This window comes from Microtus pennsylvanicus, chromosome 11 (genome assembly GCF_037038515.1).
Source record: "Microtus pennsylvanicus isolate mMicPen1 chromosome 11, mMicPen1.hap1, whole genome shotgun sequence".
NCBI lineage: Eukaryota > Metazoa > Chordata > Mammalia > Rodentia > Cricetidae > Microtus > Microtus pennsylvanicus.
In genome coordinates, this window is record NC_134589.1 from 87,507,584 (window position 1) to 87,521,480 (window position 13,897).

General features: G+C 39.8%; 1 protein-coding gene across 1 annotated transcript in view; it reads right to left on the bottom strand.

The window, feature by feature from the left end:
• Window positions 1-66: 66 nt before the first annotated feature.
• Window positions 67-13,897, bottom strand: part of Ubtd2 (ubiquitin domain containing 2) — a 64,742-nt gene continuing 50,911 nt past the window's right edge. Inside the window, exon 3 of the mRNA XM_075941369.1 lies at window positions 67-2,631. Within this exon, the coding sequence (XP_075797484.1) occupies window positions 2,234-2,631 (398 nt within the window). The 3' untranslated portion in view covers window positions 67-2,233. The remainder of the gene's footprint in view (window positions 2,632-13,897) is intronic.

A 13,897-nucleotide genomic window follows, 5' to 3' on the forward strand; every position in this document is an offset into this window, starting at 1 on the left:
AATCTTTAATAAATAAATTAATTAAAAAAAAAAGAAACTACTCAGAATAAAGGCAAAGACAAAGAGAAAAGTTGAACTTTTTTTTTTAAAAAAGCACAAAACCCCTACATACTAAAATTATACACATCAAGTATTGATCCAATCTTACATCAATCTATTGACAATTACCAGCACCATGTTTTTTTTTCTCACCTAGGTTAAACACGCCTGGAGGATCGTTATTCAAAGTATATGTTCCTTTAAAATAAAAAGCTCTTAGAGAGGTCAACCCTCAAGAAACAAACAAGACTTTTACCAAACATAGATTATTGATGACACCATTAAATTTCCTTTAGAAAAATAATTTTTAAAACATTCTTTTCCAGTTGATGGACTTTGAGATACTGTTACTCAATGTGGCAAATGAATCAACCTTCTTGATGGTAGGGCCGAAGCACTCGGATGTCCTGGAGCCTCCACACAGGAATGTGAGCACCTTCCTCATTGTTAAAGCTGTGTGCTTCTCCTGAATTTAGACTCAACTCCCATCAAGTCTAAATTAGGTGCAGTCACAAACTTTAAACTTATGAACAGAATTAGGGAAATGGTTAAAAGTTCTCAGAAACGTAAGTTCAATTATAGATATATTTAAACAGGCTATAGGAAATTTAACACCACTTTAAACATTACATTTTAAACTCCTTAGCAGTTTCATTTTGTCACAAAAATCATGGTGTTTTATATCCAAATAGATGTTGAAAGTTTGGCATTTCCCTACTGAGACAGCATAGCGCCCTCTTTCATCTACTGTACACAGTTCAGACTCCAAAGATACAGTGTGGTCACATTAGTTCATGGAATCAACCTTTTTTTCCCCCCCAAGACAGGGTTTCATTATGCAGCTCTGGCTGGTCTAGAACTATCTTTGTATTCCAGATTGATCTCAAATTCTGAGATCTGCCTACTTCTGCCCCCAAGTTTGGGATTAAATGCAAGCACCACCATGCTTTGCAGAATCGGCTTTTAAGAGGCTCCAGATTGAATACAACCCTTGGTAGCTTTCTTCAGCCTTCTCCAGGAGGTAAGGCTGGCTCACTGTGCTCAGTCCCTCAGCCTCATGTGCAGATATGGTGGTTGATTCAGCACTTTGTGGGAAGGTGCAGGAAGAACACTGCTGCCCACAATTACTAGAATCAGAGTGAAGTGAAAAGCACTCAGGCCTAGCGCCAGGCACCACCATTGTTCTCCCCAGCATCGGTTAAGTGACACCAGTGAACCTTCACACTTGAAAATTTTGAGTTGGAGTTTTCTCCAAGGCTGAGAAGAGGCACAGTTTTCCCAGGAACAGGCAGAGAAGATTTAAATTCCACCCCCTGCAAGGTGAGGAAGAAAGGATTGCTTTTTATTCTGGAATGGAAGCAGCTACACTCCATTTCCATGTTATACGGCCCAGAAATATAGATGGAGTCAGTCAGCTCCAGAAACGGCCACGCAGAGCGGCTGCTTCAGTGAAGGCATTACATAGTAGCTAACAGTCTCAAGCCTGGGGACTAGAGACATTTTAAACCACTATGCAGACAAGACAACTTCTCAACTAAGAATGAGAACTCTGACTATTTACTAAATTATTGTCTGGTGTTCCAGAGGGTGTCTGCTGCCAGCGTGTTGGATGGCAGTGGAACTGAATGAGTGTGAATTTAGGGGCATGACTTGGGGGAGAGGAGGCAACACTGACAAACTCCCAGGCTCCACTGCTTCCTGGTGGAATAGGAATACAAACCCAGAAGAGAAACAATCCCCTCTGCTCTTTTAGGTTCCACTAAAACAAAAACGTTTAAGTTTTGTAACTTATTAATTATTGATGGTTCTGAAAATATAACTTGACATATACATTTTAAAAATTCTGTATCCAAAAGGTGCTTGGTGCTGTTCTTGATGGGTCTGGTGTCTGTGTACATTCCAAATTATTTAAATACAGCCATTACATAGTTGATAAATGTTTTAAAATAAATGGTTATCTATTTCTTAACTGCCTCTCAAATTAGAAATTGTAATTACAGGAGTTCCAGAGGCTGGCTCTGTGTGTTTTATTATTTTTGTTGGTCTCCATCACAGATGGAATTTTTCACTGGTAATTCCTCAGAACTAAATCCATTCATAGGGAATTCAGAGCAGTGAAAATAAATTTCACGTCATAGAGTAGGAAATGATAATAAAAAGGAGCCAAGGGATCTGGGACGCAGGCAAGCCCAGCTCAGTTCTCCACTGGTGTTGGGTTTTGCACAGGCTGGCTCACGATAACCTGTACCACATAGTCCTTTGGGATCTTCAGCTCCTCCAGTTTCATCTTATCAGTGAGAGGCCTGCCAGAGAAGAACCACCGCTGGCTGCCTGGCTCCACCCCCTCTGTAGCATGTAAGCGCCTCTTCATGTGGAATACCGTGTCTGTGCTGCGCACCACGAGCTTGAGGTCTTTGCCTGTGGAGAGGCGCAGACGGAGCTGAGACTCATGTCCCGAATTGGGAGGTGGCTCAGGGATATCCAGAGTCTCTATGTCACTCTTTTCCTCTATCATGTTGATTGGTGGTGCCAAGCAATAGACTGGCAGCTGGTATCGGTTCCCCAGCTCATCGTAGCACTCTGTCAGTGCACCTGCAGAGAAGGGACGATAGGAACAGTGTCAATGAGTGTGCTTCTGTTCACAGTGCACCACCAGTCTCATATCCAGACAGCACTCTCATCTCCATCTGTTACAGGTATGCTAGAAATCAGAGCGGGTAAGTGGAGAGAAAACACTAAGAGGACTTGTCAGAGCTGGATTTATCACTGTTATCTCTACTTCCTCAGGGCAAACATCAGAGGAAAACTCCAGTGCTTCTAGCAGTAGGAACAAAAGAAACCATACTTGAGGGACTGCATCAGGTGTAGCTACACGTCTCGCCATTAAAAGGATAGTAAGGGTACTATGAACACCCCGTGCCTACAAATTTGATCTGCTAGAAGAAACAGACCAATTCTCTGTAACCATCATGTACCACAGTTTAAGAACAGAGAAATAATCCAAATAGGCCTTATCTATAAAAATTGAATAACTAATAACCTTTTAAAACAAAAAAGCACCAACTCCTGATGGGCTCAACAGTAAATTCTACTGAACATGTTAAGTAAGAAATTATAACAATCTTGTATTTTCACAAGACTGAAGAGAAACTTCATAATGCATTCTATGAAGCAAACATTACCTTACTACTAAAGAAAGAAAAAAAAATTAGATAAATCAAATATAACACTCTAGAAAAAGAATTATATAACACTCTCCAAGGCAGAATTCATTCTAGGTTTTCAAAACTGATTCAACCTTCGGATATTAACTAATTTATAGCATCAGGGTAAGCAAGAAAAATCATATAATCATATCAGATGAGGAAAAACCATTTGTCAAGACCTAGTACTTTTTCCTGATAAAAACTCTCAATATGCTGGTTGTGGTGGTGCACACCAGTAGGATTTGTTGAAGGAGGCAGAGGCGGGAGGATCACGAGTTTGAGGCCGGCTTAGGCTACAAAAGAATTAAAAAAAAAGTCTCAATACTATTAGAGGGACAATTCCTTTGCTTCATAAAGACTAGTTTGAAAACAACAAGAACAACCCTAAAACACTAAACTTAAAAAAAACAAATGTGGAGTTTCCCATTAAGATTAGGAACTAGGTAGGACAGTACCTCTTACTATTGCTAAAGCACAAAGAAAATATCTACAAATTGGGAAAGAAAGAAGTGTTTTTACTTATAATTAATACAATTATCTATGCAGAAAATCTGAAGAATCAAGAAAATGATGTTGGATGCAATAAGCATCCACACTAAGGTTAATGCATAAAAACCACTGTTCCATATATGGAAGTCAACAGGTGGTATCTGACATTACAAAACCACATGTATTAGCACACCCAGAGTGAAACATGCAGAGCTAAACACAACAAATGTGTAAGACCTACAAGAAAATGACAAAATGTTAAACCAAAGAAGAACTAAATTGAGACAGTCTATGCATTGAGAAAATATTGTTGGAATGCTAGTCAGTTCTTCCAATTTTAATGCAACTCCAATAAAAATTTCAAAGTTTTTTCTAGATACTGGACAAGCTAAACTGTACATGAGGTAAAAAATTAACTCTCAAGGACTGGCTTATGCTAATCTTATAGTAACCAAGACAGCATACATTTGGGCAGGGTAGCTCATACTGTAGTCCCAACACTTGGAAGAATGAAAGATTGCCATAATTTAAAACTAGGATGTGTGCATACATGCGTGTGTGCGTGCGTGCGTGTGTGTGTATTGTCCAGGGTATCTCAAAAAACCTAAAAAACCAACACTTAAACATACATGTGATGAATGAAAACAGTTGAAAGTCCAGAAATAAAACTCACATAAACACCATCAACTGATCTGTGTAAAAGAAACAAAAGGAAGAGTTGATAGAAAAGACAGGTGAGGGGGCTGGAGAGATGGCTCAGTGGTTAAGAGCATTGCCTGCTCTTCCAAAGGTCATGAATTCAATTCCCAGCAACCGCATGGTGGCTCACAACCATCTGTAATGAGGTCTGCTGCCCTCTTCTGGTTTGCAGACACACACAGACAGAATATTGTATACTGTATACATAATAAATAAATAAATAAATATTTTTAAAAAAAGAAAAAGAAAAAAGAAAAGACAGGTGACAGGCTTTCCAACAAAGGGTGCTGGGTTAATGAGACATCAAAAAATTAATCAATACAGAATTTACCCTTGCCATTGCACATATGAGCCCACCCTACCACCACCAAAAAGTGTACACAAACTTAAGGCAAAAGAAGAAAATCTAAACACTGCTGCCTTGGCAATGACCCGTAAGGTATGTCACCAAATGTACAATCATCAGAATTAGAAATTTAGGCTTTGCTAAAGACACTATCAAGAGAATAAAAAGACACATACTGCAAGAAAAATTTCAAGCCACATCTGACAAAGGACTGCTATACAAACACACACAGAACTCTTGACAGGCGGTGGTGTCACAGCCCACCTTTTAATCCCAGCTCTTGGGAAGCAGATGCAGGTGATCTCTGAGTTCAAGTCAGCCTTATCTACAAGGTTCCTGGATGGTCAGGGCTACACAGAGAAACTTTGTCTCAGGGTAAAAACAACAAATACAAACAAAAAAAAAAAAACCCAGAAAAGCAAGAGTTAAAATACCTTTGTAAGACTCTCACAAAGAAGATGAGCAGGTGGAAGACAAGCTGATGAAAAGATGTGTTACACCACACCACTCATTAAACCAATGGGCCACACTACAATGGCTGAAGTCCAGAGTTCAAACAATACTGAGGCTGGGGAGACTGACTGATCTGCACTAACTGAAGAAGCAGAAAGGGACAAGTTTAGAAAGTAATAACTCCCAATCTGCAATAACCCCTTATCTGCATTAACCCCAATCTGCAGCAATCTTCAATCTACAGCAACTCCTAATCTGTAGCAATCCTCACTTTGCAGCAACCCCCAACCTGCAGTAACCAATAATCTGCAACAATTCCCAATCTACAGTAAACCCCCAATCTGTAGCAACCTCCAATCTGCAGTAACCTCTAATCTGCAATAATCTCCAATATACACTAACCCACATCTGCACTAACCCCTAATCTGCAGTACTCTCCAATCTGCACTAACCCCCAATACATACACTTCTAAAGCATTAGCACATATGTTACTTTCTGTGTAAGCAAAGCTATTTGGAAAGATTAAATGACAGGGTACTGAAAAACATTTGGTATATTGTTCTTGTTGTTGAATGAAACAGTACTCTTTGTGTTTGTTATTTGTTTGGTTTTTTTTTTGTTTTTGTTTTTTATTTTTTCAGATAGAGTTTCTCTGTGTAGCCCTGCCTGTTCAGGAACTTACTTTGTAGACCAGGTTGGTCTCAATCTCACAGAGATCTGGGATTAAAGGTCTGTGCCATCATTGCTTAGCATGAAACAGGGTCCCTTAGGGTCCCGAAGGGTAGAGAATTTTAGCAAAATTATGATGCAATTTTGGCATTAAAATAATCTACTTCTTTTTTTTAATTAATTAATTTATTTATTTATTATGTGTACAGCATTCCTTCCATGTGTGCCCCACATGCCAGAAGGGGGCGCAAGGTCTCATTATAGATGGCTATGAGCCACCATGTGGTTGCTGGGAATCGAACTCAGGACCTCTGGAAGATCAGTTAGTGCTCTTAACCACTGAGCCATCTCTCCAGCCCAAAATAATCTACTTCTAAATGAAAAATAAGGTCAGTATATATCAGTATATATTTTATGGAAAAATACCATTCAATTAATCATTTTGAAATATGTAGATGTTTGTCCAAACTCCATACTTTGCTACCACAGGATATAACTGTAAGGCAGTTATCCAACCACAGATAGTAAAGTTTCTTGGCTCTTAGTAGGACAATTAAAATATAATCACATCATTTCCTCTTTCCTACCCCTTCCATATTCCCCCTCAAGTTATGACCCCCTTTAATGACTCATAAATATAATAATTCAACCTTTAGTGTTGTATTACAGATTTCAGGGCTGATCATAGGGAAGTTCTAATTCTCTAATTCTCCTTCTCTCAGCAATCAACAGATGTTTGCATGGGGTGGGGCCCCCTGGGATTTCCCCCTTTCACATAAGCATGTTCAACCATGCTGTCATTGCGCAGCCAATTTTAATCTATACACTAAACACGAAATGCTTCAAATGCTTACCAACCAGTCCTAGCCCTAACTACACACACACACACACACACTTAATCCTTACAACTATAGCAGAAAGTAAGTCTACTATACATATTTTACAGATGGGAAGACAGATGATGAATTAAGTTTTGCTTAGGGTCACACAGCTAGTAAACAACAATGACATAATCAGTAATAAGAGTTCTGAAGAAATAAACTTGTAACATAAAGATAAGAACACACAGCTTAGTATTATGTTAATGAGCTAGTTAAACGGAATAATGAACTTAGAGGAAAATGAAAGCCATGACAAATAAGAAGCTAGCGTGCTAAGCAGTCTAATAACATGACACTATTCACCAGTGAGTCAAAAGCCTACAGCAGTGACAGCAATAGCCCCACAGCACTCCAAAAGTTCTCTGAAAGAAGCTTTAGTGCTTTCAGGCTGCAAACATATTCTGTCACTCTGTCACTGTTTGGTCTACAAAAATTGGAAGGCAAATACAAAAAAATGAAGCAATGGAAGATGGAAAAGTTTGCTTAAAGAATCTCAGTGCAGGGCTGAAAAGATGGCCAGTTAGTGAAGTACCTATTTCACAAGCACAAGGACCTGAGTTTTGATCCCCAGAACCCACGTAAAAAGTTGGGTTGACTGTGCAAATTAGTTCAGTGGTTCCTCAGAAAACAGAACTTAATAAATGGCCCAGATAGACCACTGCTTGGTATGTACCCAAAGGAGTCCACTTCCTACTGAGAGATACACATCCCCATCCATTTTCATCACTACTCTATTTTCAAGAGTTGGACCATGGAATCAGCCTAGATGTCCATCAGTTGATGAATGGATAATGAAAGTGTGGTACCTATAAAACTACAAACAAAGATAAAATCGAGCTGGGCAATGGTGGCACACCTTTAATCCCACTCAGGAGGCAGAGGCAGGTGGATCTCTTTGAGTTCGTGGCCAGCCTGGTCTATAAGAGCTAGTTACAGGACAGGCTCCAAAGCTACAGAGAACCCCTGTCTCAAAAAACCAAAAAGAAAAAAGATAAAATATTAAGTGTAGATCTGCACGGAACTGAAAAATATTAGACCCACACCCAGAAAGACAAAGGTCACATGTTCTCCCTCCTATGTGAACTTCAGTGTTAGATCTTTAGCTGTGTGTTTGACTTGGAGCTCCTGGAGAATCCAGGAAGCTAGAAGGGACCACTGGTGGGCATTCAACACAGACATACCTTAGGCCTCCACCTACATAAGCACATGCGCACACACACAACTATCTGTTCCTACAGAAGGCCAGTGTGTTTATGCTTAAGAGGAAGGCATCTTTCCAAAAGTTGACAGTTGTGGGGATTTACCACCTTGGCAAAATTACACTTAGCCTGGCTACATTAGAAACTTACAGAAGGTTTGAATCACTATTCTCTGGCACTGAAACTCAGTTTACTTAGCAATTCCTCACTATTTCCGAAGTTCTAGCCAGGCTCACTTGCATTACTATCTAATAACCACGGCAGACTTTTCTTTTTCCTCTCACAAACCCACTGTTAGGAGCTGGCAGAGACAGACGGCCATCAGGATAAATACCTGAGGGGACAGGCATCATTTCGCCAAGCCAGGAAGCCCTGAAGGCTCCCCATGGTAGGCAGAGGGCTGCCAAATCATCACTTTGTTGTCATCCCTTACATAATTTTCTGAGAATGTTTTTACATTTTATCTAGATGATTAGTTAAGGTGTTTTATTTTCCCTGGTCAACTGTTTTCTCTGGCTGCTTTCATTCCAGCCAGGCATGATGGTTTACCTCTGTAATCCTAGCCCTTGAGAAGTGGAGACAAGCCAGCTCTTCAGATGTTGAGTCTAAGATCTGTCTGGATTACATGAGACTGTCTCAAAAAGACCAAAACAAACAAACAGGCCTCTAAAAATTTGTAAAGATGAACTAACCTGGTTGCCAAACAATAAAAGTAGCTTTAATACATGCCATTAGGTATAAGACTTTAGTGTTTCAGGAGTCCCCGAGGCTGAAAAACAACCTTATAAAGTCCTTGCTGAGTGCCTTTATGCTCTCACTTCCATGTAAGAGTAGGGACTCAGCGTTAAGATTTTCATCACCTGAGACATGCATAGTTACACTCAAAAGTTAAAAACCAGTGTCTGTGAGTGAGCAAATGGCTAGGCAGATACTGCACATGCTAGCCTGATAACCCAAACCTGATCAGCAGGTCCCACAGCTGAAGGAAATAACTAACTCCTGAAAGTCCTTTGACCTCCACACATACTGTGAGACACACACACACACACACACCACCCCCAGATAATAAAAGCAATGTGTAAGAACAAGAAAGTGTTTTGATCTTGAAAGTGATGGTTTCATACTATGTGCATGACAATGAATCATCCCCATTTAATGTAATTTCTCAATAATGTTTGAAAATGTAAATATTTAGATCCAGTAAATAAGGGGGCAACATTTTAGAACTCCAAAAGCTTTTTTTTCTCTCCTATCATCAAGGGTTTTATTCATATCCTCACTGTTAACTTCTCTGTTCTAATGGACCCCAGGAGGCTGGAATTCTACTTTTCAATAACCACTACTTTCTATGTCCAAGAAAGGCCTCAACAGTTAAGTGAAGTGGACATAACTAAAAAGATAAGAACACCAAAACCACAGAATTAAAATAAGGAAATAAAGCAAAGAGGCTCAGATCATACACACAGGAGTCTGAGGGGTACCAAGAACTGAAAGCATAGTGAAATCTGATATGAGGGACAGGGTCTCTGCTCATACCCAAGACTGGATGTAGAGCCTAGTTTGGGACATGCTGATAATTATCTCCACGGGGATTATAGTACCTACTTTTACAAGGTTGCGGCAAGGATTAAATAACTAAACATGTGAAATTGCCTAATACATATAAAAGTCCGTGGAAAATGTTCAATAATGTTGGTTCTCTCCCATGGGTTTTAAATTTCAAAATTATGCACTTGGGAGAGTGCTTCACAAACAACAGTGCAGTAAATGGATCACAGCTTTATAAAGTTTCAGCCATCTACCTCAGGAGCCCTTGGGAGCAGTCTTTAGGACTCTAACGCTGCTAACAAACTACAGGTTTTCTCTCCGGAAACACGGTGCTGGGAATCCACTGAGCCTGGCTCTAGAAGACCTAGCAACTCTGTCATCCACTGACTCAGCCAGTAGGATTATGACAACTAGAGGAACCAAGTTTAGCATCTCTCCTAGTCAGCAGGGGTGAGAGTGGCTTAGCTGAACACCTAGAGCTGGAGTCAAAACAGCATTAAACACTATCTAACACTACAGTTGCTGAACTGCTACAGAGAACAGTTAATCTTTAGTTCCAGGGTTTCATTTCCTTAAGTGGGCAGAGGAATATCATAGAAGCACTTGGGTCTGGTATCTACTGAAAGCCCAGGAGGCTTTAACGAAGTGGTAGTTGATACAGCTGCTCCTTGGGGTGTGAGAAACCCTGCTTCCTCCAGTCCCACCCCAGAACAATACAGAAAGAAGGGTTTCTTCAAAGACAAGCCTCCTGGCTCAGGAACAACCTCCCACACAGCTATTTTCAAACTTTATCACTCTAATTCAAGAAAAAGAATGATGGCAGCAGAGGAAAAGACACATTCACATTCTGTAACTCTAAGCCAGCCATCTTTGCCCTTTTTGAGGACAAAAAGAAGAAATGATGTAACACTTGTGGTTTATTAGTTACCAGGCCCCTTATTAAGGGCCTGTTTCATTTCTAAATACTACAACAGCCAAGCAAAAATCATCTTGTAAAACAATAACTATCTGTATTATAGTTGTGTATCCATTCCTTAAACCTTTAAAGCAACCAAATTTCCTGGATTTTTTTTAAGAGATAGGTTCTTTCTATGTAGCTCACGCTGGCCTCAACAAGTGATCCTCTTGCTTCAGCCTCCCAAGTACCGGGATCATAGGCATGCATCACATCTAGCCCTTGCCTATTTCTTGATGTTTGGGGGGGGGGGTCTTTTTTGCTCTATTTTTAATTTAAAAAATATTTTGAGTATATGTGTAGGTCAGAGGACAACTTTCAAATGTCAGTTCTTGCCTTCCACCTTGTTTTAAGGCAGGGTCACTTGTTCCTGCTGTTCCAAAGTAGAATTCAGGCTAGATGTGTGCCACTACATTTGGCTTTAACAAGGGTTCCAAGGATCAAAGTCAGGTCATCAGGCTTGCCAACAAGAGCCATCCCCTTAGTCCCTCTGGATTGCCTTAAAAAATTATTCATTATTATTTTATGTGTATAGGTGTTTTACCTACATGTATGCCGGTTTACCATGTGTGTACATTGTCCACAGAGGCCAGAAGAGAGTGTTGGCATTGTGAGGTACCATGTGAGTACTAAGAAACTGAACTAAAGTCCTATGGAAAAACATCCAGTGCCCTTAACCACTGAACCCTATGGCCTACCTTTCTTTTTGAGACAGGGTCTCTCTACGTAGCCTTGTTTGGCCTGAGTCTCACTATGTTGACCAGGCTGACTTTTAACTCAGAGATTCACCTACTTATGCGTCCTGAGTACTGAGATTAAAAGAGCATATGTCACCACTGTCAGCATCCCTGCCTGTTTTTAATGGCCTTCTGAGATACGTAAGAGAAACAGAAAGGCCTATACACATGTATTTCCTGTTCATTTGTATATTTTAAAAAATGTACCTCGGGGGCTGGAGAGATGGCTCAGTGGTTAAGAGTATTGCCTGCTCTTCCAAAGGTCCTGAGTTCAATTCCCAGCAACCACATGGTGGCTCACAACCATCTGTAATGAGGTCTGATGCCCTCTTCTGGCTTGCAGACATACAGACAGAATATTGTATGCATAATAAATAAATAAAATATTTAAAATTTATTAAAAAAATGTACCTTTTCCCTTTAGTATTAGTTAAAAGTCTTTTGTTTTAGGCAAGTATTTTAGGCAATATACAAGGTACCAAAAATATTAGACTTGTGTAATCTTGTAAAATATCAAAGAAGAGCCGGGCGGTGGTGGCACACGCCTTTAATCCCAGCACTCGGGAGGCAGAGACAGGCGGATCTTTGTGAGTTCGAGGCCAGCCTGGTCTACAAGAGCTAGTTCTAGGACAGGCTCCAAAACTACAGAGAAACCCTGTCTCGAAAAACAAAAACAAACAAACAAACAAACAAAAAAACAAAAAAAATCAAAGAAGAAGACTTGTGTAATGGCTTTACAAATTCAAAGAGTTGAAAATGTGTACTGGGTGTGAATCAAAGATGCTTTTGTTACTCTTAGTTCAAATCTCAGCTCCACGATTTATCCTGTAAAGTCATAATCTCTCCTTGCTTCAGTTTTCTCATGAGTAAACTGGGAATTGCTACTGATTTTTTCTTTCAAGCATGAAAGTTCACTCACCTACCTACCTACCTTACAACTTAAAAAAAAAAAAGCCAAGTTTTTAGAATTTTTATATAATGGCAAAATAGCAAACCATGGAAAAAAAAAGCACTTAAGGCAATTAATTTTTAAAATAAATGCTGTAAAAAAAAAGCTATGGGCAAAGGACTAGGTTATGAAAAGGGGTGTAGCCAAGAGTAGAGTCCTCTAAAAGCAAACAGGCCACAGTGGATACAGCCAAATCAGGATCTGTAAGTCAAGGTTGGTGCAAGGAATTTATCTATTAGTTTCCAGTGTGAAAAACTAAACTCATCAGTCCTGGTGTCTATTGAGTGTCTTTGGTAGATCACAGTAAACAACTCACAAGTAACATCACATTGAGCCAATGCAACAACCCAGACAGACGGTTACCACAGTCCAATATAACAAAGAGAACTGAGGGTTACAGAAATGATTTGCTTAAAGTCACGTAGCTTTAATTACTAGAGAAGCACAAGTGATGTCAAAACCTATCACTGAGCAGGTCTAAAAACATTCAATTAATAGCTGAATTGTACCTGACAGCAAATTAGGGTTGGTTTCTCTGTGTAGCCCTGGATTTACAGACTCATTCTGCAGATGGGGCTGGCCTCATACTCGCAGAGATCTACCTGCTCTGCCTGAGTGCTGGAGTTAAAGCAGTGCACACCACATGTGGAATAGCAACATTCTTCTTCTTGACAGTTCACACAGATAAGAACAAATCAGATTTAAATTACACTCAATAGGATATGCACAGTCTGTGCCTGTACAGGAAACAGAGATGCTTGCCTTTATGAACTCAAAAGCATTTTAAAATATTTGTTCAAGGGCTGGAGAGATAGCTCAGTGGTTAAGAGCATTGCCTGCTCTTCCAAAGGTCCTGAGTTCAATTCCCGGCAACCACATGGTGGCTCGCAACCATCTGTAATGAGGTCTGGTGCCCTCTTCTGACCTGCAGACATACACACTGACAGAATATTGTATACATAATAAATAAATAAATAAATATTTTTAAAAAAATATTTGTTCAATTTACTTAATACATTTTTGCTGTTGTTTGTTTCTTTTCGAGACAGGGTTTCTCTGTAGCTTTGGAGCCTGCCCTGGAACTAGCTTTTGTAGACCAGATTGTTCTTGAACTCACAGAGATCCACCTCCCTCTGCTTCCTGAGTACTGGGATTAAAGGTGTGCGCCACCATTGCGGGTAAATTTACTTGATATATTTATTGTGTGTGTTTATGCCACAACACACATTTGGATATCAGAAGACAACCTGAGGTAGTTGGTTCTCTTTCCTTCCACTGAATTGGTTCCTAGAAATGAACTCACATGTCATCAAGCTTAATGATAAACACCTTTACCTGCTAAACCATCTTGGAGCACTTTTTAGAAAAGGTCTATCTATCTATCTATCTATTTATTTATTTATTTACTATGCAATATTCTGCTTGCATGTATGTCCGCATGCCAGAGGAGGGTATCAGATCTCATTAGAGATGGTTGAGAGCCTCCATGTAGGTACTGGGAACTGAACTTTGGACCTTGGGAAGAGCTGCCAGTGCTCTTAATCTCTGAGCCATTTCTGCACCCTTCCATGAACTTTTAAACGAAGCTACAATTTGGAGAACATAATTAGCTATAGGTAACTATGTTAAGTATAAAATGATGAAGTCAAAGTTCCAGGGTTCTGGATTAAAACAATCATATACATAAATAAGACTCTCCATACAGCCACTTGCAGGCCTACACAAC